Source organism: Bos indicus x Bos taurus, chromosome 1, assembly GCF_003369695.1.
Source record: "Bos indicus x Bos taurus breed Angus x Brahman F1 hybrid chromosome 1, Bos_hybrid_MaternalHap_v2.0, whole genome shotgun sequence".
In the NCBI taxonomy this organism is placed as follows: Eukaryota; Metazoa; Chordata; class Mammalia; order Artiodactyla; family Bovidae; genus Bos; species Bos indicus x Bos taurus.
The window spans coordinates 150,826,511-150,854,130 of NC_040076.1; the positions used below are offsets into that span (position 1 = coordinate 150,826,511).

At 41.4% G+C, this 27,620-nt stretch overlaps 1 protein-coding gene across 3 annotated transcripts in view; it reads left to right on the top strand.

Annotated features, from left to right (window-relative positions):
* Positions 1 to 5,590: 5,590 nt before the first annotated feature.
* Positions 5,591 to 27,620, top strand: part of PIK3R4 (phosphoinositide-3-kinase regulatory subunit 4) — an 86,384-nt gene continuing 64,354 nt past the window's right edge. For 2 of the 3 annotated variants that reach the window (XM_027549069.1, XM_027549083.1), the window contains exons 1-6: positions 5,591 to 6,039; positions 7,252 to 8,035; positions 16,208 to 16,341; positions 17,560 to 18,142; positions 22,222 to 22,356; positions 24,777 to 24,998. In XM_027549069.1, coding sequence (XP_027404870.1) covers positions 7,303 to 8,035; positions 16,208 to 16,341; positions 17,560 to 18,142; positions 22,222 to 22,356; positions 24,777 to 24,998 — 1,807 coding nt within the window. In that variant the 5' untranslated portion in view covers positions 5,591 to 6,039; positions 7,252 to 7,302. The remainder of the gene's footprint in view (positions 6,040 to 7,251; positions 8,036 to 16,207; positions 16,342 to 17,559; positions 18,143 to 22,221; positions 22,357 to 24,776; positions 24,999 to 27,620) is intronic. The other variant, XM_027549073.1, reaches the window with a different exon arrangement.

Consider the following 27,620-nt stretch of genomic DNA (forward strand, 5'->3'; position numbering starts at 1 on the left):
CCACATCAGCCAGCCTCAGGGTCTTTCCCACTCCATCTCCTTGGCCGCCCAGGTCAAAGGCAAATGCCAGGGGCCCTGCCACCACTAGCTGCGTGTCAGTTCTCACGAGACCCTCTTCCAAACATCATCCCCTCTTCCAAATGGCTCTTCCAAGTTTTCAGGGAGACTGAGGCTTCAAGGCACCGATGCACCCCCAGCCCAATTATGCCTTTGTTGCATTCAATTTTTAAATTAAAAAAATTTTTTTAATCATTATTGGTTAAGATGGTTAGTTTCTTTTTTCTTTTCTAAGAATATACTTTTTATTTTCTTATTTTGTTTATTTGGCTGTGTGGAGTCTTTGTGGCATTTAGGATCAAGTTCCCCAATCGGGGATCAAACCTGGGCTGCCTGCATTGAGATCATGACCTCTTAGCCACTGGACCTCCAGGAAAGCTCCTCGATGGTTAATTTCATGTGTCAAGTTGGCTGGGCCACAGTGCCCAGTTTTTTGTCAAAAGAGTTATGGTAGCTGTGAAGGCTTGATTTTTTTTTAATTGATGTATGGTGGATTTACAATGCTATATTAGCTTCTGGTGTATAAAAAAGTGGTTCAGTTATATTGTTGTTGTTCAATTCCTCAGTCATGTCTGACTCTTTGTGACCCCATGGTCTGCAGCACACCAGGCTTCCCTGTCCTTCACTATCTCCTGGAGCTTGCTCAAACTCACGTCCATTGAGTCAGTAATGCCATCCAACCATCTCACCCTCTGTTATCCCCTTCTCCTCCTGCCCTCAATCTTTCCCAGCATCAGGGCCTTTTCTAATGAGTCAGCTCCTCACATCAGGTGGCCAAAGTATTGAAACTTCAGCTTCAGCATCAGTTCTTCCCATGATTATTCAGCATTGATTTCCTTTAGGATGGATTCATTTATACATATATATATATTCTTTGGAAGGAATGATGCTAAAGCTGAAACTCCAGTACCTTGGCCACCTCATGCGAAGAGTTGACTCATTAGAAAAGACTTTGATGCTGGGAGGGATTGGGGACAAGAGGAGAAGGGGACGAGTCAGTGGATGGCATCACTGACTCAATGGACATGAGTCTCAGTGAAATCCGGGAGTTGGTGATGGACAGGGAGGCCTGGTGTGCTGCGACTCATGGGGTTGCAAAGAGTCGGACATGACTGAGTGACTGATCTGATCTGATCTGATATTCTTTTTCAGATCCTAGATATAGGATACTAGATATAGTTACTAGATATAGATACAAGATACTAGATGTAGTCTCCTGTGGTATACAGTAAGTCCTTGTTGTGTATCTATTTTATATATAGTAGTTCATATCTGCTAATCTCAAACTCCTAATTTATCCCTCCCTTTCTGCTTTGGTAACCATAAATCTGTTTTCCACATCCGTGAGTCTGTTTCTGCTTTGTAAATAAGTTCATTCATGTCATACTTTAGATGCTACATGTAAGTGATATATGGTATTTGTCTTCGTCTTACTTGTGTAAGTATTTCTGGTAGCCACATTTTGAAAAGTTAAAAAAGATTAATTTTAATACAAATACAAGATTTTCATTTAATCCACTATTTCTAAAATATGACTTCAAAATATCATAAATGTTGAAAAGCTATCCTTGAGACTTAAAATTTTCTTTTTTTGGTATCAAGCTCTTTAAATGCTGTGTGTGTTTCACACTTAGAGCACATCTCAATATGGAGGAGTCACATTTCGAGTCAAGTCACATTCCAAGTGTGTCAAACGTGTCTAGTGGCTACTGTATTGAACAGTGAGGTCTAAGGGCCAAATTAGATTCAGGTTAAATATTCTTGGGAGAATGCTTTGTTGGTGGATACTGTGTGCTATTCGTGATGTCAAGTTTGAACACATGGATAAGAAATTTACTACCAGAGTTTTCCACTGTGAAAGATTCATTCCCCCCTTTCTTTCTAATGTAAAAAGTAACTTGCAAATATTCTTTGGGCACCATAAGTCTATCTTGTTGCCCCAGAGCCTTTTAACACATGGTTTTAGAATCCATTGATGCTCCTTGTGGAAACCAGTTATTATACGTCAGGTTACAAATTTAGTTATGACCAACCTAGACAGCATATTAAAAAGCAGAGACATTACTTTGCCAACAAAGGTCCATTTAGTCAAAGCTATGGTTTTTCCTGTAGTCATGAATGGATGTGAGAGTTGGACTATAAAGAAAGCTGAGCGCAGAAGAATTGATGCTTTTGAACTGTGGTGTTGGAGAAGGCTCTTGAGAGTCCCTTGGACTACAAGGAGATCCAACCAGTCCATCCTAAAGGAGATCAGTCCTGGGTGTTCATTGCAAGGACTAATGTTGAAGCTGAGACTCCAATACTTTGGCCACCTGATGTGAAGAGCTGACTCATTGGGAAAGATCCTGATGCTGGGAAAGATTGTGGGCAGGAGGAGAAGGGGATGACAGAGGATGAGATGGCTGGATGGCATCACTGACTCGATGGATGTGAGTTTGAGTAAACTCTGGGAGTTGGTGATGGACAGGGAGGCCTGGCATGCTGTGGTTCATGGGGTCACAAAGAGCTGGATATGACTGAGCGACTGAACTGAAATTCTTTAAACAGAGTTACCCTGTGGCTCCACACTCCTAGGCGTTTACTCAAGAGAAGTGAAAACATATGACCTCAGAAAGCCTTACGCACTACTGTTCATAGCAGCATTATTTGTAAGAACCAAAAAAGTAGAAACAACCCAGATGCTTATCAATTCATGTGATGTATTTATACAGTAGAATATTGAGCAGTAAAAGGAAATGAAACACAACTCCAACAGGTATAATCCTCAGAAACCTGTGAAGTAAAAGAAGTCAGTCACAAAGACCCACATGCTGTATACCATTTATAGGAAATGTTCAGAATAGGCAAGAAACAGAAAGTGTTAATAGATTGGCAGTTGCTTAGGGCTGGGAAGGGGAGGAGCAATGCGCAGAATGAAGAGTGACTGCTAACAGTTACACGGTTTCATTTTGGGGGTCAGGAAAACGTTCTAAAGTTAGATTATAGGGATGATTGCACAACTCTGTAAATATACAAAAACCCCACTGATTTGTGTATTTTAATTAGGTGAAATTTATAGTCTGTAAATTATATCTCTATAAAGCTCTTAAAAAATTCAACTTCAGTTCAGTTCAGTCTCTCAGTCATGTCCAACTCTTTGCGACCGTATGAATTGCAGCACGCCAGGCCTCCCTGTCCATCACCAACTCCCAGAGTTCAGTCAAACTCATGTGCATCAAGTCGGTGATACCATCCAGCCATCTCATCGTCTGTCATCCCCTTCTCCTCCTGCCCCAATCCCTCCCAGCATCAGAGTCTTTTCCAATGAGTCAACTCTTCGCATGAGGTGGCCAAAGTACTGGAGTTTCAGCTTTAGCATCAGTCCTTCCGAAGAAATCCCAGGGCTGATCTCCTTTAGAATGGACTGGTTGGATTTCCTCATAATTTTCTTAAATAAGCCTGTGAATTCTCTTAAAGGACTCTGCTCTGGTGTACTTGGGTGAAGGCCGTTTGAACAGGCTGTGCGGGATGTCAGAAAGCCTCAGAGTTTAGGGATTGTGTAGAAGACCTAGATGGGGAATAAGACCTAGATGGGGAATAACTGAGTGAAAGTCGCTCAGTCCTGTCCAACTCTGTGACTCCATGGACTATACAGTCCATGGAATTCTCCAGGCCAGAATACTGGAGTGGGTAGCAGTTCCCTTCTCCAAGGGATCTTCCCAACCCGGGGATCGAACTCAGGTCTCCCACATTGCAGGCAAATTCTTTACCAGCCGAACCATAAGGGAAGCCCAAAACATACACCTAAATGAAATACCCCCATGTAACACCAATTTGCCAAAAATATACTTATAGTTTTTGCTCCTCTAAAAGGATATTTTACTCAGGCTATGTATGGCTCTTGTCCACCAAGAATGAGAGAAAACAATATTATAAGAACAACATGGGTAAATAAAATCTCATCAAAATACACGTTAAGGACCCTCAACACCACGATTGGGTTCAATTAGCCATTTGTCCCTTTGATGGTCTCAAAGCACAAGTAGCATAACTGCTCTTACCTAATTGCGGATTATCCCATACTAGAAAACAGAGCCCCTGGTTTATACATAGAAGGAAGGTTATGACCAACCTAGACAGCATATTCAAAAGCAGAGACATTCCTTTGCCAACAAAGGTTCGTCTAGTCAAGGCTATGGTTTTTCCTGTGGTCATGTATGGATGTGAGAGTTGGACTGTGAAGAAGGCTGAGTGCCGAAGAATTGATGCTTTTGAACTGTGGTGTTGGAGAAGACTCTTGAGAGTCCCTTGGACGGCAAGGAGATCCAACCAGTCCATTCTGAAGGAGATTGGCCCTGGGATTTCTTTGGAAGGAATGATGCTAAAGCTGAAACTCCAGTACTTTGGCCACCTCATGCGAAGAGTTGACTCATTGGAAAAGACTCTGATGCTGGGAGGGATTGGGGGCAGGAGGAGAAGGGGACGACAGAGGATGAGATGGCTGGATGGCGTCACTGACTCGATGGACGTGAGTCTGGGTGAACTCTGGGAGTTGGTGATGGACAGGGAGGCCTGGCGTGCTGCGATTCGTGGGGTTGCAAAGAGTCAGACACGACTGAGTGAATGATCTGATCTGATCTGATATCCTCATTTTCAAGGACGAGCAGGTAGTAGGCATACAAATGTTTGTTATCTAATAATATAACCAGGATGGTAATTATAACCTTTTTCACAAAAATAATTATAAGGAAAACAGTATGTATGTATATAAGCTCTGTAAGTCAACAGGTGAAGACTAACCTATCAAATTACTGTTGCTGTATGCTATTTTAGCGCTTAGTCCTATCTGACTCTTTTCAGTCCCATAGACTGCAGCCCACCAGGCTCCTCTGCCTAAGGAATTTCCCAGGCAAGAACACTGGAGTGGGCTTGCCATTTCCTTCTCCAGGGGAATCTCCCTGACCCAGGGATGGAACCTGCATCTCCTGCGTTGGCAGGTGGATTCTTTACCACTGGGCCACCAGGAAAGCCCAACCTATCAAATACATAAATTAAAAAATACAAATAATACAACAACAAGGGCAACTGCTTCTCAGTTATAATTTGGGTAATAATCTAAGGAGTTATATCAATTAAATAATAGTGTGTTTTAATAAATAAATCCCCAAACTGTGGCATAACAAGTGTGCTTAGTTGCTCAGTGGTGTCTAACTCTTTGCGACCCCATGGACTATAGAGTCCATGGAATTCTCCAGGTCAGAATCCTGGAGTTACCCACAGCCCACCAGGCTCCTCTGTCCATGGGATTCTCCAAGCAAGAATCCTGGAGTGGGTAACTGTTCCCTTTTCCAGGGGAGCTTCCCAACTCAGGGATGGAACCCAGGTCTCCCGCACCGCAGGTGGCTTCTTTACCAGCGGAGCCACCAGAGACGCCCTCCTGTTTTCTTCCTCCAGGCTCCTGGAGCGAGGCCACGCCCCTCCTTGGTTTCCCAGCAACCAGGCCCGCCCCCGCGCTCCTCCTCCGCCAGCTTCGCCTCGACGTCACTTCCTCTCCGCCACAGGAAGTTGGGTCCGAGCCGGCGGCTTCTCCCGGGAGCTCGGCCCGCGGGGCGTCGGCCGGCCGCCGCCGGAGAGGCTGCGTTTCCCCGGGCCCCGGAAGCCGGCCCGTCCTCCGGGCTCCGACTCCCGCTTGTGCGGGAGGCCCTGGGGGAGTCGGAGGACCCTGACGGTTCAGGCCCGCTTGAGAGGACGGCGAGGCCCGGGAACGCGTGGCCTCTGAAGCGACGGGGCTGGACTCTCGTCAGCCGCGGCCCCGAGAGCTCCCCGCGTGTCCCGCGCGGGCCGCCGGGGTCCCGGACGCCTTCCACGGCTCCCTCGTCCTCCCTCTGAGCGGGCTTCGCCCGGCTGCTGGCTCCCTTCGCCGCCCAGACCCCGAAGGGATCCGCCGTGAGCTCCAAGTGAGGCAGCGAGCCGTCGGCTTGTGACACTTCCTACTGCCCCAGGGTAAAGGTTTGCGTGTGTGCACAGCCGTGCGTGCTTGTGTGCTTTGATTTCCTGCAAGATCTGAGCTATGAGAACCTTGGGCTGTGATTGGCAAGAAGGGTATTTTGATTTCCTGCAAGATCCGAACTAGGAGAACCTTGGGCTGTGTTTTGGCAAGGAGGGTGTTTTGATTTACTTTGCTTTAACATCTCTGCCAGGGGTTCTTCCCTGTTGTTGTAAACCAGACAGCTCTTCTGCCTTCAGTTAGCTGAGTGGGAAGGCACGCAGGAGTTAAGGCCGGACGGGTCCACGATATGGTGATAGTTTGGATTTTTTTTTTTTTAGCCACTCAGTGGTATGCCACTCTGCGATCCCGTGGACTGTGCCGCCTACCAGGCTCCTCTGTCCATGGGATTTTCCAAGTAAGAGTACTGGAATGTGTTGCCATTTCCTTCTCCAGGGGATCTTACCCACTCAGGGACTGAACACAGGTCTCCTGCATTGCAGACAGTTTCTTTACCATCTGAGCCACCAGGGAAGCCAAACCTAACCTGTTTGTATTTGGCGACTCTAGAAGGCAATGGCACCCCACTCCAGTACTCTTGCCTGGAAAATCCCATGGATAGAAGAGCCTGGTAGGCTGCAGTCCATGGGGTCACTAGGAGTCCGACATGACTGAGCGACCTCACTTACACTTTTCACTTTCATGCATTGGAGAAGGAAATGGCAACCCACTCCAGTGTTCTTGCCTGGAGAATCCCAGGGACGGGGGAGCCTGGTGGGCTGTCGTCCATGGGGTCACATAGAGTCGGACACGACTGAAGTGACTTAGCAGCAGCAGCAGTTAGATTTAAGATGTGCTTGGGTTTCGTATTCAAGATTACACATTCTTCTTGGACAGATAACTGTGTCACATAGCACTTTGGTGCCTCTTTCAGCCCCAAGCACAATACTGAACACGTAGTAAAGATTTGTTAAAATTTTCAAGTATCAGAAAATACACATTGTAACATTTCAATTTAATATTGATGGGGCCTATTTTCCTTTAATATCCCGGAAAGGACGACAAAATAATATCTTTTAAGATAAATATGTCTGAAATTTAGAGGCTGCCAAGAAGTTGTTAAGTACAGTCCTGTGGGATGGAAGAGAAATATGATGTATCTACCTTGTAGAAGGATAGATAAAAAATGATGTTTCATTGCTTCTTTTTTTTTCTTTCTTTTTTTTCAGAAAGTACGTGTTGTATCCTAACTTGCTGTCTCAGAGGTGCTTGCTGCCATCATGGGAAACCAGCTCGCTGGCATTGCTCCCTCCCAGATCCTTTCTGTGGAGAGTTATTTCTCAGACATCCATGACTTTGAATATGATAAGAGTCTGGGGAGTACTCGGTTCTTTAAAGTTGCTCGAGCGAAGCACCGAGAAGGCCTGGTAGTTGTGAAGGTCTTTGCAATTCAGGATCCCACATTGCCTCTCACCAGCTATAAACAGGAGCTGGAGGAACTGAAAATCAGGCTTCATTCTGCCCAGAACTGTCTGCCTTTCCAGAAAGCTGCCGAAAAAGCCTCTGAGAAGGCAGCCATGCTCTTCAGGCAGTACGTGCGAGACAACCTCTACGACCGAATCAGCACCCGTCCGTTCCTAAATAACATCGAGAAGCGCTGGGTCGCTTTCCAGATCCTCACAGCTGTGGACCAAGCGCACAAATCTGGCGTCCGTCATGGGGACATCAAGACGGAGAATGTGATGGTCACCAGTTGGAACTGGGTTCTTCTAACGGATTTTGCCAGTTTCAAGCCCACTTACCTTCCAGAGGACAACCCGGCAGATTTCAACTATTTTTTTGACACTTCACGGAGGAGAACTTGTTACATTGCTCCCGAACGTTTTGTCGATGGTGGATTGTTTGCCACAGAGTTAGAATATATGAGAGATCCTTCAACTCCACTTGTAGACTTAAACAGCAATCAGAGAACAAGAGGAGAATTGAAGCGAGCAATGGATATCTTTTCAGCAGGTATTTGAGTTGGTCAGCTTTGCTAAGGTGGGAATGTGCATTTATTTTAACTCTTGAATACAGAAATTAACTTTTTGGTAAATCCACCTACTCTTCAGTCAGATGCATTATTTTATTGAATGTGTTTTAAGTACCTAGAAAATGCAGAGAGTGGTCTGCTTATTCAGATGTTTAAGGAATATTTGAATTCTTCAGTATGGGTCAGGCACTGTCTTAAGTGAGAGAGATGAGTAGTTGTTTCTATTTTCAAAGTGCTTGCCTTTTAATTGGAGAGATTGATATTGAAAAGAGATTTCGGTGCAGTGTTTTTTGCTGTGGTGGTGATATGCTTAGGGTACTGTTACAGGAACATAAGGATACTTAAATGAGTCTTTGGTGGTGATGGGTAGAGAGGCAGAATCAGGAAAGGAATCTTTATTGGAAGGATGATAATTACGCTGAAACCTGAAAGGTGATTATGGCTCAGATGCTGAGTTGTAGTTGACTCTGCAACCCCATGGAGTGCAGCACCCCAGGCTTCCCTGTCCTTCACCAGCTTCCAGAGTTTACGCAAACTCATGTCCATTGAGTCGGTGATGCCATCCAACCATCTCATCCTCTGCTGCCCTCTTCTCCTGTTTCCTTCAATCTTTGCTAGAAACAGGGTCTTTACCAGTGATTTGGCTCTTCCCATCAGGTAGCCAAAGTATTGGAGCTTCAGCCTCAGCATCAGTCCTTCCAGTGAATATTCAGGGTTGATTTTTCCTTTAGGATTGACTGGTTTGATCTCCTGTGCAAGGGACAGCACCACAGTTCAAAAGCATCAGTTCTTTGGCGCCCAGCCTTTATGGTCCAGCTCTCACATCCATACATGACTACTGGAAAAACCATAGCTTTTACTATACACACCTTTGTTGGCAAAGTAGTATTTGCTTTTTTGTGTGTTGTCTGGGTTTGTCATAGCTTTTCTTCCAAGGAGCAAGCATCTTTTAATTTCATGGCTGCAGTCACTATCTACAGTGATTTTGGAGCCCAAGAAAATTTGTCACTGGTTCCACTTTTTCCCCACCTGTTTGCCATGAAGTGTTGGGATTGGATGCCGTGATCTTAGCTTTTTGAGTGTTGAGTTTTAAGACGGTTTTTTCACTCTCCTCTTTCACCCTCATGAAGAGGCGCTTTAGTTCCTCTTCACTTTCTGCCATTAGAGTTGTATCATCTGCATATCTGAGGTTGTTGATATTTCTCCCAACAATCTTGATTCCACCTTGTGGTTCATTCAGCCCAGCACTTCGCAAGATGTACTTTGCATAGAAATTAAATATGCACAGTGACAATATACAGCCTTGATGTACTCCTTTCCCAATTTTGAACCAGTCCGATGTTTCGTGTCTGATTCTAACTGTTTTTTCTTGATCTGCATACAGGTTTCTCAGGACACAGGTAAGGTGGTTTGGTATCTCTTGAAGAATTTTTCCACAGTTTGTTGTGATCCACACAGTCAAAGGCTTTTGTGTAGTCAGTGAAACAGATGTTTTTTTGAAATTTCCTTGCTTTCTCTGTGATCCAGTGGATGTTGGTAACTTGATCTCTGGTTCCTCTGCCTTTTCTAAATCTAGCTTGTAGATCTGGAAATTCTTGGCTCATGTACTGCTGAAGCTGAAGTTGGAGGATTTTGAGCATTACCTTGCTGGCATGTGAAATGAGTGCAATGGTTCGGTAGTTTGAACATTCTTTGGCAATGCCCTTATTTGGGATTGGAATGAAAACTGACCTTTTCCAGTCCTATGGCCACTGCTGAGTTTTCCAAATTTGCTGGCATATTGAGTGCAGCACTTTCATAGCATCATCTCTTAGGACTTGAAATAGCTCAGCTGGAATTCCATCACCTCCACTAGCTTTGTTCATATTGATGCTTCCTAAGGTCCATTTGACTTCACAGTTCAGGATATCTGACTCTAGATGAGTGATCACACCATCATAGTTATCTGGGTCATTAAGACTCTTTTTGTATAGCTCTTCTGTGTATTCTTGCCACCTCTTCGTAATCTCTTCTGCTTCTGTTAGGTTCCTACCGTTTCTGTCCCTTACTGTACCTGTCCTTGCATGACATATTTCCTTGGTATCTCCAGTTTTCTTGACGAGGTCTCTAGTCTTTCCCATTCTGTTGTTTTCCTCTGTTTCTTTGCACTGTTCATGTAAGAAGGCTTGTGGTTAGATTCAAGTTATTCGTTCTCAGGGCCTCTGTGTAGGTGATGATGTCTTCATACTGTGGTATCTGGAGCAAATGGTATGTATTGGTGATGTTTATTTTGATCATGTGGTCAAATTCTTGCCCAATTTCTCCTTGCTGTAGTTACTTTTTGTTTTTGTTTTTAATCCCTTGCAATTAGTAAAGCAACCTGTGGGAAAAAACTTTCAACACCATACTAGTATCCTGCCAGTCATCACGATTTCCTCTTTGATTTGGCATCTGTTAATCATTCTTGTCTTATTTGATCTTTACTGTGATGGTGGCAAAATGATGATCTTCCAATTCCAGCACCTTCCACCGTAGGCCTTCAGCATTCTGTGGGCTCAAGTATCCTTTCTTTCCCCTAATTTGTTTATTATTGTTGGTATGGACTCTTCTGGAGAAGGCATTGGCACCCAACTCCAGTACTCTCACCTGGAAAATCCCATGGATGGAGGTGCCTGGTAGGCTACAGTCCATGGGGGGTCGCTAAGAGTTGGACACGACTGAGAAAATTCACTACTACTACTGTGGACTCTTCAGTTCCTACCTGCAGTTTGCTAATATTCTTTGGAGGATATTTATATCAGGGATGTTAATGTATAGTTTTCTTTAATTATGATCCTTTTGTCTAGTTTGCTACTAGGGTAAGATTGGCCTCATAGAATAACTTGGACAGTGTTCCTTCTCTCTGTTTTGTTAGGATTTCTCAAGGATGGCTGTTAATTATTTTAATGTTTGGCAGAATTCACTTGTTTAATTGGCTTAGGTTTTTCTTTGTGGGAGGTTTGTAATTACTAATTCCATCACTTTATAAGGTCTATTCAGATTTTCTTTTATGTCACCTTTGGTAATCTTTATCTTTTTAGGAATCTGTCCATTTCATTTAGTTTGTCTAATTTTTGTCAGGCATACATTTGTTTAAATTATTCCCTTAAAATTCTTTTCATTTCTGTGAGGTTGGATTTATGTCCTGTTTTTCCTACCTGATTTTTGTAGTTTGAGTCATCTCAGCAAAAGTTTGTCAGTTGTGTTGAGCTTTTCAATGCACGAGCTTTTGGTTTTGGTAATGTTCTCTAGTGTATTTTATACCTTACTGCATAAATTTTCTCTCTAATTTCTGGTTTTCCTTTCCTTCTTTTTCCTTTGGTTTTAGTTTGTTTCTCAAGGTTAAGATTAGGTTATTGTTTTGAGCTCTTTTACAAGTTAGGTGTTTATAGTTTACATTTTCTCCAAATGCTGCTCTAGTTGCATCCCATACATTTTTGTATATTGCTTTCATTTTCATTCATCTCAAAGTGTTTTGTAAGTTTTCTTTGATCATTGGTTATTTATGAATATGTTGTTTCATTGTACATATTTGTGAATTTTTCAGATTTCTCTTCTGTTACTGATTTATTTCATTCCATTGTGGTTTGAAGGACATAATTTCTATGATTCCGGTCCTTTAAAACTCTTGAAGCTTGTTTTATGGTCTAGCCTATGGTTTCATTTGGAGAGTGTGCTGCATGTACTTGAGAAGAATTTTGTATTCTGTTAGATGGAATGCGTGTTCCTTTGATATCCATTAGATCTAGTTTATAGTATTGTTCAGTTCTTCTGTTTTCTTTTTGCTTTGGTGTTCTTAATAGCCATTTTTAGTTTTTTTTTTTTATTATAAAACTGGATACTATATGGATAGAAATTAAGAAATTTATTGAGTGTTTATATCAGGAACTGTCTTAGTCGCTAGAGATTTTTTAGTGAACAAAATAGACAAAAATCCCTATGGAGTTCAGTGGGTATATGGACAGTAAAGAAATACATGCATAAAATATAAAATGTGGCGTTCAGTGCTGTTGGGAGAGTATTGTGCTACGTGTTGAGGGTGGGGTAGTTGTCTTAGGGGGCTTGCAGTTTTAAACTGGCAGTCAAGAAATGCCACACTGCTAAGATGACATTTGGTTCAAGATCTGAAACAGGTTTAGGTATAAGCCATGAAGATTCTCAACAGAGTTGCATCCCAGGCAGAGGGACTGGCACATGCAAAGCTATGACTCAGGTTGTTCAAAGATCTCCTTAAAACTTGTTAAATGTGTGTCATGTAATGATTCAGTGAAACTGCTTCGTCTTTTTGGGAATGTAGATACTTTATTTCTTGTTTGAAGATTATTTAAGTGCACTATGCAGAGTATCTCTTCTCCCCCTTTAATCTTACAACCACACTTCTTAGCACTTCCCATTTTATAATTGTGTTTGTTTACTGGTTTACTTTCTCTCTTCTAGAATAAGAGCTTCATGAGGGTAGAGATTTTATCTGTTTCATGCACTGTTAAAGTCTAGTGTGTGGTAGGCACCTGATAACTCTTTGTTTAATGGTTAGTAAATGAGTTGTCAGATATGACTCCTTAGTAGTTTTCTTATGAACTTAATGTCTATAAATTCATAATAAAAACACTATTATGATGACTTTCAATCTATCTTTGTATCTCTTAATATATGTGTATAACCATACTCACAGAAAACTAGTCAATCTAATCACACTAGGACCACAGCCTTGTCTAACTCAATGAAACTAAGCCATGCCCGTGGGGCAACCCAAGATGGGCGGGTCATGGTGGAGAGATCTGACAGAATGTGGTCCACTGGAGAAGGGAATGGCAAACCACTTCAGTATTCTTGCCTTGAGAACCCCATGAACAGTATGAAAAGGCAAAATGATAGGATACTGAAAGAGAAACTCCCCAGGTCAGTAGGTGCCCAATATGCTACTGGAGATCAGTAGAGAAATAACTCCAGAAAAAATGAAGAGAGGGAGCCAAAGCAAAAACAATACCCAGCTGTGGATGTGACTGGTGATAGAAGCAAGGTCCGATGCTGTAAAGAGCAATATTGCATAGGAACCTGGAATGTCAGGTCCATGAATCAAGGCAAATTGGAAGTGGTCAAACAAGTGATGGCAAGAGTGAATGTCGACATTCTAGGAATCAGCGAACTGAAATGGACTGGAATGGGTGAATTTAACTCAGATGACCATTATATCTACTACTGCGGGCAGGAATCCCTCAGAAGAAATGGAGTGGCCATCATGGTCCACAGAAGAGTCCGAAATGCAGTACTTGGATGCAATCTCAAAAACGACAGAATGATCTCTGTTCGTTTCCAAGGCAAACCATTCAATATCACAGTAATCCAAGTCTATGCCCCAACCAGTAACGCTGAAGAAACTGAAGTTGAACGGTTCTATGAAGACCTACAAGACCTTTTAGAACTAACACCCAAAAAAGATGTCCTTTTCATTATAGGGGACTGGAATGCAAAAGTAGGAAGTCAAGAAGCACCTGGAGTAACAGGCAAATTTGGCCTTGGAATACGGAATGAAGCAGGGCAAAGACTGATAGAGTTTTGCCAAGAAAATGCACTGGTTATAACAAACACCCTCTTCCAACAACACAAGAGAAGACTCCATACATGGACATCACCAGATGGTCAGCACTGAAATCAGATTGATTATATTCTTTGCAGCCAAAGATGGAGAAGCTCTATACAGTCAGCAAAAACAAGACCAGGGGCTGACTGTGGCTCAGACCATGAACTCCTTATTGCCAAATTCAGATTTAAATTGAAGAAAGTAGGGAAAACCACTAGACCATTCAGGTATGACCTAAATCAAATCCCTTATGATTATACAGTAGAAGTGAGAAATAGATTTAAGGGCCTGGATCTGATAGAGTGCCTGATGAACTATGGAATGAGGTTCGTGACATTGTACAGGAGACAGGGATCAAGACCATCCCCATGGAAAAGAAATGCAAAAAAGCAAAATGGCTGTCTGGGGAGGCCTTACAGATAGCTGTGAAAAGAAGAGAAGCAAAAAGCAAAGGAGAAAAGGAAAGATAGAAACATCTGAATGCAGAGTTCCAAAGAATAGCAAGAAGAGATAAGAAAGCCTTCTTCAGCGATCAATGCAAAGAAATAGAGGAAAACAACAGAATGGGAAAGACTAGGAATCTCTTCAAGAAAATCATAGATACCAAAGGAACATTTCATGCAAAGATGGGCTTGATAAACGACAGAAATGGTATGGACCTAACAGAAGCAGAAGATATTAAGAAGAGATGGCAAGAATACACAAAAGAACTGTACAAAAAAGATCTTCACGACCCAGATAATCACGATGGTGTGATCACTCACCTAGAGTCAGACATCCTGGAATGTGAAGTCAAGTGGGCCTTAGAAAGCATCACTATGAACAAAGCTAGTGGAGGTGATGGAATTCCAGTTGAGCTATTCCAAATCCTGAAAGACGATGCTGTGAAAGTGCTGCACTCAATATGCCAGCACATTTGGAAAACTCAACAGTGGCCACAGGACTGGAAAAGGTCAGTTTTCATTCCAATCCCAAAGAAAGGGAATGCCAAAGAATGCTAAACTACCGCACAATTGCATTCATCTCACACGCTAGTAAAGTAATGCTCAAAATTCTCCAAGCCAGCCTTCAGCAATATGTGAACCGTGAACTTCCTGATCAAGCTGGTTTTAGAAAAGGCAGAGGAACCAGAGATCAAATTGCCAACATCCGCTGGATCATGGAAAAGGCAAGAGAGTTCCAGAAAAACATCTATTTCTGCTTTATTGACTATGCCAGAGCCTTTGACTGTGTGGATCACAATAAACTGTGGAAAATTCTGAAAAAGATGGGAATACCAGACCACCTGATCTGCCTCTTGAGAAATTTGTATGCAGATCAGGAAGCAATAATTAGAACTGGACATGGAACAACAGGAGTTCGTCAAGGCTGTATATTGTCACCCTGTTTATTTAACTTCTATGCAGAGTACATCATGAGAAACGCTGGACTGGAAGAAACACTAGCTGGAATCAAGATCGCTGGGAGAAATATCAATAACCTCAGATATGCAGATGACACCACCCTTATGGCAGAAAGTGAAGAGGAACTCAAAAGCCTCTTGATGAAAGTGAAAGTGGAGAGTGAAAAAGCTGGCTTAAAGTTCAACATTCAGAAAACGAAGATCATAGCATCCGGTCCCACCACTTCATGGGAAATAGATGGGGAAACAGTGGAAACAGTGTCAGACTTTATTTTTCTGGGCTCCAAAATCACTGCAGATGGTGACTGCAGCCATGAAATTAAAAGACGCTTACTCCTTGAAAGGAGAGTTATGACCAACCTAGATAGCATATTCAAAAGCAGAGACATTACTTTGCCAACAAAGGTTCATCTAGTCAAGGCTATGGTTTTTCCTGTGGTCACGTATGGATGTGAGAGTTGGACTGTGAAGAAGGCTGAGCGCCGAAGAATTGATGCTTTTGAACTGTGGTGTTGGAGAAGACTCTTGAGAGTCCCTTGGACTGCAAGGAGATCCAACCAGTCCATTCTGAAGGGGATCAGCCCTGGGATTTCTTTGGAAGGAATGATGCTAAAACTGAAACTCCAGTACTTTGGCCACCTCATGCGAAGAGTTGACTTATTGGAAAAGACTCTGGTGCTGGGAGGGATTGGGGGCAGGAGGAGAAGGGGACGACAGAGGATGAGATGGCTGGATGGCGTCACTGACTCAATGGACGTGAGTCTGAGTGAACTCCGGGAGTTGGTGATGGACAGGGAGGCCTGGCGTGCTGTGATTCATGGAGTTGCAAAGAGTTGGACACGACTGAGTGACTGATCTGATCTGATGTATAATGCATGTGTAGTACATTTGTTTTAAACTACAGAACAAGGAAGTAATTTTATTTGATTTAATTTTTTTAAGAAGAAAAATTAAGTAGGCCTTTTTTGATTTCATACTTTTGGAAACTGATGATTCACCAGTAGATGTTTTTTCTGCCTTGCTTGATTGTAGTTGTGTGTTAAATTAAAGAAGTTACGTATCTTGAGTTTCATGAATTCTCTGAATTCTTGATCTGTATTACGGATCTCTTGCCTTTCAGTTTTAATGGAATTATTTCCTGCTGTTTTCCAGGTTGTGTGATCGCTGAGCTTTTTACAGAAGGTGTGCCTTTGTTTGATCTCTCTCAACTTTTGGCCTATAGAAATGGGCAGTTTTTCCCTGAGCAGGTGCTGAGTAAAATTGAAGATCGCAGTATCAGAGAACTGGTAACTATGCTGCAAATATTTACCATAATGTTTTAAATAGAACTATATTCTTCCTTCAGTATTAGTTCTCTGGAACATTCTGAATTTGGGACGAGCAATAAAGGCCCGTAGACTAATATACGCCTCCTATCATTTTTAGTTTGTTAGGCAGAAATGTATAATTTTTCCCCCTTCTTAGACACAGAGCTCATTTCACTTTATGTTACAAACACACAAATACACACACATCTTTCCATTAGATTCCTAACTCTGCTTTGGACAGATTTGGAAGGAAATAAGGAGGTACTTGGGCATTAGAGAGGTTGTCCAAGATAGAGCTTGCTGATAAGTAATAAAGAGAATAAATATGTAAAATGAGGAGACAGGAGAATCAGCTTGAGTATAATACAGTAGTATAGGAGCATTTCATATAGAAGCAGCTAGCTTTGTAGACCTCCCTTGACCTGAGGGCAGTTCTGGCAGTGGGGCTGTTGAATCACCTGTTAGTGTAGCAGATCAGACGTGAGGAATTCTGGGAGGTCATGTCAGCCGTATATCAACACTGCTGTTTGAGGGGATGTTTTTTACGGCATCAGATCAGACGTGAGGAATTCTGGGAGGTCATGTCAGCCGTGTATCCACACTGCTGTTTTGAGGGGATGTTTTTTACAGCATTTACTACAGTAACATGCATCTGATGATGACTCTGAGCCATTGAAAGGTTATGGTATATTTAAAATATTCTTTAGTAAGGTAGGGAAATAAGCATTTTGATTTCTTTTAAAAATGGCAAATATTAAAAAGTAAGATGCCCCAGAGGAAGCCAGTTTAGCTCACATCCAGTGAACAGTACACTGGGTTTAGGAGCTGGCATACCTGTCTGTTCTCGGGGTGGCGCCCATTATCATGTTGTGTTAGCTAAGTATGAATTTGGGCCTACCTTTTCTTAGCTGTGAAAGGAATGAATTTGACTACTTTTAAAGACTAGATCCTCTTTATGTGTCTGGACCATCTAGAGTACGTTACTGCGTGATTTTCTCTTGCTTTATAGGATGATGGTAGAGTCACATTTTACTCAGTAGTCATGTTCTGAAAGTAGTTTGAAAGGTGAAGATTGGAAAGAGTCAGTATTACCTCAGAGTCCCTTTAAATTACATGTAAGTTGGTGGTGTTGCTTTGGTCTGATTTAATTTGCTTTTCTCAAATCTGTGTTTTACTCCCATTCTCCCCTTGGTGTAGGTAACTCAGATGATTCACCGGGAACCAGATAAACGTTTAGAGGCAGAAGATTACTTAAAGCAGCAACGTGGCAATGCCTTTCCTGAAATATTCTACACTTTTCTTCAGCCCTATATGGCCCAGTTTGCCAAAGAAACATTTCTTTCTGCAGATGAGCGTATTCTGGTTATAAGGAAGGATTTGGACAACATCATTCACAATCTCTGTGGACACGATCTGCTGGAGAAAGCGGATGGAGAGCCCAAGGAGAATGGGCTGGTTATCTTGGTGTCAGTTATAACGTCCTGCCTGCAGACCCTGAAATACTGCGACTCCAAGCTTGCCGCTTTGGAACTTATTCTCCATTTGGCCCCAAGATTAAGTGTAGAAATTCTTTTGGATCGTATTACTCCTTATCTTTTACATTTCAGCAATGACTCTGTTCCCAGAGTAAGGGCCGAAGCCTTGCGGACGTTGACTAAAGTTCTTGCTCTGGTGAAGGAGGTTCCTCGCAACGATGTCAACATTTACCCAGAGTACATCCTGCCAGGCATAGCCCACTTGGCCCAGGATGACGCCACGATCGTCAGGCTAGCCTACGCTGGTAAGAGCTTATTGTCCCAGTAAGTGACCACTGACATCCTGAAGTTAGTGACCGTAATACCTCTTGTTTCTCTGATATTTTTGGAAATTCCAAAGAGAACCTTGAACTTTGGTCCTTGAACTATTTGTGTACATTTTGGTAATATTTATAGCTAATCTGTTCATGAAACTCAAGCTTTGTGTTTACTCTGATTTGAAGTGATCAGAATTATTAAGTGAAAAATACATAGCACAGAATTTTATGATTTTACTGGGAGTATTAACATTTAATTTGGAGTAAGATGTTTACAAGTATGTGCTTCTGATCTAGTGTCTTTAGGGCTTTCTGAAGTTTCTCTGAACAGATATGTTTGCTTGAATATTAGTATTAGGGTATAACAGTCTATTGCTGTTGAAAAAAATTAATTTTGCTGGGTAGTTTGGTGTTGAAAGGACCTAGCCTGTTAGGTTACTGAATTTGAAGGTGCCTTCAGTTACTGTGATGCTTAGGAAGTGTGGCTTTTTTGTGGTGAAGTGGGTGTGTTACAGTAACACATCTGCCTGTTTTTATAAATATTTATAATTCTCATTCATAAAATCAAATGATACAGATTTGTATTTTTAATTCCCTAAATTAATTTTGAATGCTTATTTCTGCATGGAAAGTGTCATTGAAATATTCACATAATTCCATGATTTATTTCTGAAATATAATCTGATAGAAATTAGGAATTCTGAAGTCTTTGTAAATAGTATGTGACATATGTGGTGGTGATAATGTCTCTTTCTTTGAAAGATGCTTGCTTATTATTAGTTCATTATTTGATGATATACTTGTTATTTTACTGGACTATGAGAAATGATCTTTGGACTCTGTCTTTACGGCTACACACATCCACAGAGTGATCGGTGCTTGTTGGCTTTTTAAAAAATATTTATCCATCTGTCTATTTACAGTTTCTGATTTCCATAGCTGTATAGGTGTAAATTTTAGGCTTAGGAAATTCAGGATTTCTTTAAAGACATATCCAGGTTTATTATTTGGAACAAAGCATGTTTATAATTCACTTGGTAAAGAGAAATACAGTTGACCCTTGAACAACGTCATGCTTAGGGATACTGACCCTCCACATGGTTGAAAATCCTCTTATAATTTATAGTTGGCCCTCCATCCATGGTTCTGCATCTGTGGATTTCAGCCAGCCATGGATTATGTGATACTGTAATTTAATTTAATATTGAATTATTTATTAATATTATTTAGTAATATAAATATAAAATATTTATATTAATATTTAAATTTAATATTGAAAAAAATTCAGATGTTCAAGGATCAACTTAATTGCACTGAATAAAATTAAATGAAAGAAAAGCCTATGGTTTTTAAAAACAAGCTGTGTGTTTTAGACTATTATGAGCTACTTTTGGCCCATCTTAGTCTTTTCTCAGTTGTAGTGAATAGGTAAGATTCTGATGTGTGGGTATTATATTAATATATTTACATTCATTTATTAGCAGTAATAGCATAAAAACAGTAGCGACTTTATTGAAAAATCTGCTTTGTGTCAGGACATCTACTGCTCCTGGTTGCAAGGGTTAATTGGATAAGATATAGAGATTCTGAAATAGGTTCTGGATTCTTTATTTTTTAATTAATTAATTTAACTGAAGAATAATTCCTTTACAATACTGTGATGGGCTCTGCCGTGCATCAGCATGAATCGGCCACAGGTATACGTGTGTCCCCGCATCCTGAACCCCCTGCCACCTCCCTCCCTACCCCCTCCCTCTGGGTTGTCCCGAGCACCGGCTGTGGGTGCCCTGCTTCAGGCATTGGACTTGCGCGTGTCATCTGTTTCGCATTTGGTAATGTATGTGTTTCCGCGCTGTTCTCTCAAATCATCCCCTCCTCGCCTTCTCCTGCTGAGCCAGAAGTCTGTTCTGTACGTCTGTGTCTCCTTTGCCGCCCTGCATGTAGGGTCGCTGGTGCCGTCTGTCTAAATTCCATATATATCTGCGTTAATATGCGGTGTTTGTTTTTCTCTCCCTGACTTACTTCACTCTGTATAATAGGCTCCAGGTTCTAGGTTCTGGAATTTAAGGTCTGTCTAGCTGTTGAAGCTGACACACCAGTCTTGAGCAGTAGGTATTAGAGTCTCTTCATTTCCCAGCTGAGGAGTTGGGATGGGAGAGGCTGCGGTATACCACCAGAGTGTACCAGGACTGGTTCTTTCTCAGTTCTCAGAGCTGCGGGTGTGGATCTGGATTTTGAGGCACCCTGCTTTTATCTGTCTGCTGGGTCTCAGGGTGAGAGGCCATGGTGACCCAGGGTCAGTGCCAGGACCTTGCAGTGCCCCGTGCTACCCAGCCGTGGTGAGGCATGGCTTAAGCATGAGCAGGCTGTGTTTTTACATAGAGTCAGAAGTCTCTGAACTTGTATGGCTAAGTGTAATTAAACCACACATGTCAATAATGATAAATGTTTAAAAATCAATTAAAATTTTCTTTTGTTGTAGTGTTTTTAAACTCAAGAGATGCTGGTATAGATTTGTATCTTGTATAAGTGAACTGACAAGTGTGTTGTGGTTTATGAGCATAAATGGGGGGATAAGTAATAGATCTATTCAGACTTGAGAAGTGCCCAGGAAAAGAAGAGACTTTTCCTAATAAAGATATTTTTATTGAAGTGGGAGTATTCGTCTGGAATCATCAGAGAATGGTATAGGATTCTCCTGTCTTTAGGCTGAGTAGGTGCTGCGAGGTATCAATAACTTGCTTGCTTAGAGGTACATTTTCGTTCTATTCAGAAAACTGTTGAACCTAGCAAGCGTAGGGGGTGGGACTCCACCATGAAGGGAATCACTGTATTTGGTAGACTAAAAAACATCAATTATGGTGGGATGCATCTCTATTTCAGAGATGTTAAAAAGTGAAGAAAAAGTGAGTCTTAGAATGAATAGAACAAGGTAGTTCATGTTCCGTGCCACTGACTGCTGAGAAGAGAAAGAGTGTGTCTTTGAGGGTATGGTCACATATTAAGCATGGGAGTCAGAGGGGAAGGGCAGAGGCAGGAATACACAAGAATGGGAGGAGGAGGAAAGCGTAAGTCCAGAGCAGGTAGAGTTAGCTTCAGGTGAGACAGCAACGCTAAGGAGCAGGCGTTCTCACAGTGGCCAAGAGTGGGAAATAGTCTTAGACGTCTCATCAGAGAGAAAGGAGAGGAGGTGGACCGCTGCAGGAGCACGGCAGACAGCGTCACACTGGTTCAGCAGGAACCCGAGGATCACTGTAAGGCAGGCCCTTAAGGGGTGCTGCATGTGGGTAGTGGTCCTCTGAGGAAGTCCTGACTCAGTTATGTGTGAGGAAGCTGAGACTCAGGTTGGCTGAGCAGTCAGCTGGTAAGTGTCAAGGTCAAGGTTTGAACCAGGACCTGGGTGATCCTAAAGGTCAGCTTTTTAATTTAATGTGAAATGTGTTTCTCTGGTAGCCTATTGCGTATCTCTTACTCAAGATGATGCTGTTGAAAAGATAGGTCTTTGTGGAAGAATTAAGCTTTTTTATTTTTATTTTTTTGCCTCAAATGATTTGACTGCTGTATTTTGGTTATTTGGTATTTTTTCCAGTTTTATTGAGATGTAATTGACATACCTCACTGTATAGTTTTAAGATGTAGAGCATGTTGGGTTGATTTACATGTATTGTGAAGTGATTACTACAGTAAGTTTAGTTAGCACCCGTCGTCTTACAAAGATATAATAAAAAACAATGAAAAATTTCTGTTTCCTTGTAATGAGAACTCTTAGGATTTACTCCAAAACTTTCATATATGCCATGCAGCAATGTTAACTGTAGTTACCAGGTTGTACATTTCTGTATTTTTAAAAGAAGTTTATGTTTTATGGTTAAAACTGATAGTTTGGGTATAGTTGTAGATTATGAGATTAGTCACTAAAAGTCAGATTAGGTTAAGTGCTAAATTGGAAAGTCTTGCTTTTCTTTAGTTTTATTATTATTTATGTGTATTAAAATTTAGGGAAAATAAGTTATAAGCATTATACAAATTTATGATTATAATTATTATAAATTTTCTCTCTTTTATAGAAAACATAGCTCTGCTGGCAGAAACAGCTTTGAGATTCCTGGAATTAGTACAGTTGAAAAATCTCAATATGGAAAATGACCCAAATAGTGAAGAAATAGATGAAGTTACACATCCCAATGGGAATTATGACACAGGTAGTATGATTTTCTCTTCCAAATTCTCTGTTACTTAGAATGAATTGCTGTATTTAGAATGTGAACTTGCAGCAAACTGTCTTTTATAATTCTAATGTAAAATGAAAGAATACCAGACGTACAGAGGGAAGGTTCCTACCGTTTGACTGTTCTCTTCTACTCTTATGCATTGTTATCTCGCCAGAACATGACCAACCTGTCACCACAGACTCTAAGCTCAGTAGTTTCTCAGCCAGAATTGACTTGTATCAACAGCAAAGCTAGCTGAATTATAAAATAATTATAGGATAAAAAGAAAAACATTGACAACACCATAGCTAAGGAATCTAAACCGTTCCTGCTTATGTAAGAATATTCTGACATACACTCAGTCATAAACTGTTTATTTCATACTACCTATGATTCTTGTATCAAAACCCATACCTTTTATCATAAAGCAACAATATAACAACAGTGAACTCTGTAAGGTCTATCCCTGACTCATGTTTCTCTACATCGATAACAGGTTTTTAACAGGCTTTTAGTTAATGTTTATTGGGTTGAATATTTGTAAGTCAGATAATATACTAAGATGTTTTCTAAGGTATTTCTAGCTCAGAAAAACTAGAGAAATCTACTTTTCAGATGGGGAAACAGTGGTAGACTTTATTTTTTTGGACTCCAAAATCACTGCAGATGGTGACTGCAGCCATGAAATTAAAAGACATTTACTCTTTGGAAGGAAAGTTATGACCAACCTAAACAGCATGTTAAAAAGCAGAGACATTACTTTGTCAACAAAGGTCCATCTGGTCAAGGCTATGGTTTTTCCAGTAGTCATGTATGGATGTGAGAGTTGGACTATAAAGAAAGCTGAACGCCAAAGAATTGATGCTTTTGAACTGTGGTGTTGGAGAAGACTCTTGAGAGTCCCTTGCACTGCAAGGAGATCCAACCAGTCCATCCTAAAGGAGATCAGTCCCGGGTGTTCATTGAAAGGACTGATGTTGAAGCTGAAACTCCAATATTTTGGCCACCTGATGCAAAGAACTGACTCATTGGAAAAGACAGTGATGCTGGGAAAGATTGAAGGCAGGAGGAGAAGGGAACGACGGAGGATGAGATGGTTGAATGGCATCACCGACTCAATGGACATGGGTTTGGGTGGACTCCGGGAGTTGGTGATGGACAGGGAGGCCCCCCGTGCTGCAATCCATGGGGTCGCAAAGAGTTGGACACGACTGAGCGACTGAACTGAACTGCACTGAAGACAACTATAGTGTCTCATTTACTTGTTAAATGGACCATTTTATGCAACAAATATTATTTGGAGTTGAAGACACGGGAATAATTTTAAACTTATAAAATAATGTATCAGGAAATTCTTGGAATTACTTGGAAAATAATACTGTTGTACATCCTATAAGCATGTAATTGGACTGTTTGTTTTTTTTAAATATGTTTATTTGGCTGCATTGGGACTTAGCTGGGGCACTCGGAATTTTCACTGTGTCATTGGGATCTTTCATGGTGGCGCAGGGGCTTCGTTGCTCCAGGCGATGTAGGATCTTAGTTCCCTGACTAGGGCTCACACCCACGTCCCCTGCATTGCAAGGTGAATTCTTAACCCCTGGACCACCAGGAAAGTCCTTGGGTGTTTTAACTAATGAAGTTAGGCAATAAAACTTTGGGGGAGTTAATCTAAAGTTTTTCTTAACATGAATATAGACTTGGGTCTTTCAGACCACCTTTTCCCTTGACAGTGGCTGCACCAGAAGTGGGCTCCGCCTTCATTCATTTAGTCAGTGGATAACTGTTAAACATAAGCTTGGCCCCAGGCAGTTTGTGTGCTTACTGTGAGCATTTAGGGATATGGTGGTAAGTGAGACAGAAAAGATCTCTGCTCTCTTGAGACTGTTTTAGTAAGGGGAAGACAACCAACTGAGTAAATAAATGAGTGAAAAATGAAGGGTGGGTAGGAGATAAGATCAGAGAAGGAGGTGGTGGCCAGATCATGTGAAGTCTTGTCAGGACTTGCAGTGTGTTTTCTGGCTTTCTAAACTGTAATTAACCAACACCTGCACCATCAGATTATATCCTGACCAGTCTTAAGCGGTTTTGCATCCTTAGATCAATCTTACTGGACAGCATCTCTCTGGTGCTTCCCTGTAGCCTTTTTCTCTGAGCCTCATAAATAAAGCTAGTGAATAGCAAGGTAGTGGCCCTGCTTGTAGCATCTGCTTGTTGCTGTGTTTTTTGATCTATGTTTCATCTTCCCAGCTAGCCTTCCACGCTTTGCGTAGTGGAAAAGGTTAGTGATTGCACATTTTCTGTGGCGGCTCCTGTGATCATTCTGTTTCCTGCAAGGAGTGAGAAAGACTGGGTCTGTATGTGTGGAGAAAAGAAAATTGATCACATTTTTCTTTGTTTTCTTTTTTTAGAGCTCCAAGCCTTACATGAAATGGTCCAGCAGAAAGTTGTCACTTTGCTAAGTGACCCTGAAAATATCGTGAAACAAACCTTAATGGAAAATGGGATAACACGGCTGTGCGTATTCTTTGGACGTCAGAAAGCTAATGATGTTTTGCTGTCCCACATGATCACTTTCCTGAATGATAAAAATGATTGGCATCTTCGTGGAGCTTTTTTTGATAGTATAGTTGGTACGTTTTTGTTTGTTTTCAAATTTATCTTTAAGATTTGAATTATCTTCTCAAACAGATAACTTCCATGCGGTCTGAAAGGTGACAGTACTACCAAATTTCATTAAAAAGGAAATGAATTCCTGGTATTTCTGTCTGTCTTCATGCTTTTGGGTGATGGAAATATCTTAGCTGATCAAGAGACTGAGATGCACATACAAAGGGATGCCATGTGGTCATTAAAAAGTGTGTTCTGAAAGAATATTTAATGACCTGGGAAGGTACCATGAAGTGTTACTAAAGTGACTGAACTCAGTTGAGTACAGGTAATAATAACAAATGATATGTTTATTAAAAAGGCTGAATATACTAACATGTGAACAGTGATTATTTCTGAGGCTGGGATTACAGGTAATTGGGTTCTTTTTTTCATTTTTCCATATTTGTCAAATTTTCTATAGTAAACATGCAGCACTTTTACAATCAGAAAATAACAGTATAATTATGATTGAAAATCAGTGTAATTAAAAAGGAAGCTTACAGGCTTTGCTTTTTTGTAAAACCAAAAATTTGTGAAAAATTAGTCGACTTTTTTCCCACTATTTCAAAATGTTGCAATTCTTAATTTTCAGATTTATTTAAAGAAGAGAAATAATCTTGTATTTTATCTACGTATAATTCCTGTTGTATTTGGATTCAGAATTAGAAATGAACTTATTTTGAGTAGATTAAGTCATGTTTTACACTAAGATTTAATACTTTTCCATTTTGGAGTAATAACTCATTGTTTTCTACCTGATTGTACTGACCTTTTCAATTTTAGATTTGGTTATTTATGAACTATTATGTGCTAAAGCTATCTTGTTAAAATTACCCGCTGCTGCTGCTGCTGCGTGACTTCAGTCGTGTCCGACTCTGTGCGACCCCACGGACTGCAGCCCACCAGGCTCCCCTGTCCATGGGACTCTCCAGGCAAGAACACTGGAGTGGGTTGCCATTTCCTTCTCCAATGCATGAAAGTGGAAAGTGAAAGTGAAGTCGCTGGGTCGTGTCTGACTCTTAGCGACCCCATGGACTGCAGCCTACCAGGCTCCTCAGTCCGTGGGATTTTCTGGGCAACAGTACTGGTGTGGGGTGCCATTTCCTTTTCCCAATTACCCACTAACCCTTTATATATCATTTTACACATGATTGTAAAACTTGTCTATTAACTCAAAAAAGCTTAAAAACGGTTCTGCACACGGGTAAGCTTTACAGGTATCAAGACTTTCTCGTGTAGCAGAAACTGTGGAGTTTCTAGGTTTTGATTTTCAGTAATCTGGGAAAGTAACTGATAAAAGGTTTGCTGTTGGATGTTTTTCCTAAAAAATAAAAATAGGAAGGAAACTCATCTAGCAATAGTATTCCTGTTTCTGCAAATATAACTGTATAATGTGGTAGAGAAAAGGATACTTCCTACTTTTGAAAAGTCTTGAAATTACTGTTCTTGCTTTGCTATAACTGGAGATTACTGTACCTCCTCTTTTCATACCTTTATAGTTTGTTTTTAACTTTTGCATTAGTTCATTGATTCATCTCAGCCTTCTGTCTTGGACTCCAGCTAACTCAGCTCCTAGACACGGTATCCTTTGCTTCTCACCTCCCTCTGTCTGTCTTGTTCCTTTAAGTAATCTTGTTTTTATTTCTTTTCTTTGTAAAAGATAGTTCTTGAAACTTTATCTACTGGTCAGTTCATGTGGATTTTTTTAAAAAAAAAGATTGATTGATTGGTTTTTTTGGCTTTTTATTTTTTGCACGGTCTTTGTTGTTGCACTTGGGCTTCTCTAGTTGCGGGGAGCGAGGACTCCTCTTGTTGTGGAGTGTGGGCCTCTCACTGCCGTGGCTACTTCTGTCGTGGAGCGCAAGCTCCGGGTGCATGGCTTCACCAGTTGCAGCGCGCAGGCTCAGGAGTTGTGACTTGCAGGCTCCAGGGCGCGAGCTCGGTAGTTGTGGTGCACAGGCTTGGTTGCTGCAGAGCGTGCGGGATCTTCCCCTGCCGGGGGTGGAACCCGTGTCCCGTGTACTTACTGCAAGGTGGATTTGTAACCTCTGGGCCACCAGCAAAACCCCCAAGTGTATTTTGAAACATGGCCTTTATGTTCTTTTTTCACTTTTAAAGTAATTTTCATTTATTTTTTGTGTATAAAAGTTAATATATACGTGCTATAGAAAAATTGGACTTCCCAGGTGGTACTAGTTGCAAAGAAGCTGCCTGCCAATGCAGGAGACGTAAGAGATGTGGGTTTGATCCCTGAGTCACAATCCCCTGGAGGAGGGCCTGACGACCCACTCCGGTATTAATGCCTGGAGAATCCCCATGGACAGAAGAGTCTGGTGGGCTACAATCCACAGGGTTGCAAAGAGTCTGACATGACTTAGCACAGATGTAGAAAAATTGGAAGATCTAAAAAGCTTAAAGAAAACAACTCCCCTCCAGTTCTCCAGCCCATGTACAGCCTCTGTTAGTGTTTTGTTTTTTCCCTTCCTCTGGGTCATCCTTGCCTCTTCTTTCCACCCGTCGTTCCATTCTGCCATGTATGCTGTGAGGCACTGTTATGTACTGGCTAAGAGCAGCACTGTGTTTTTTTTATTTTTTTAATTGAA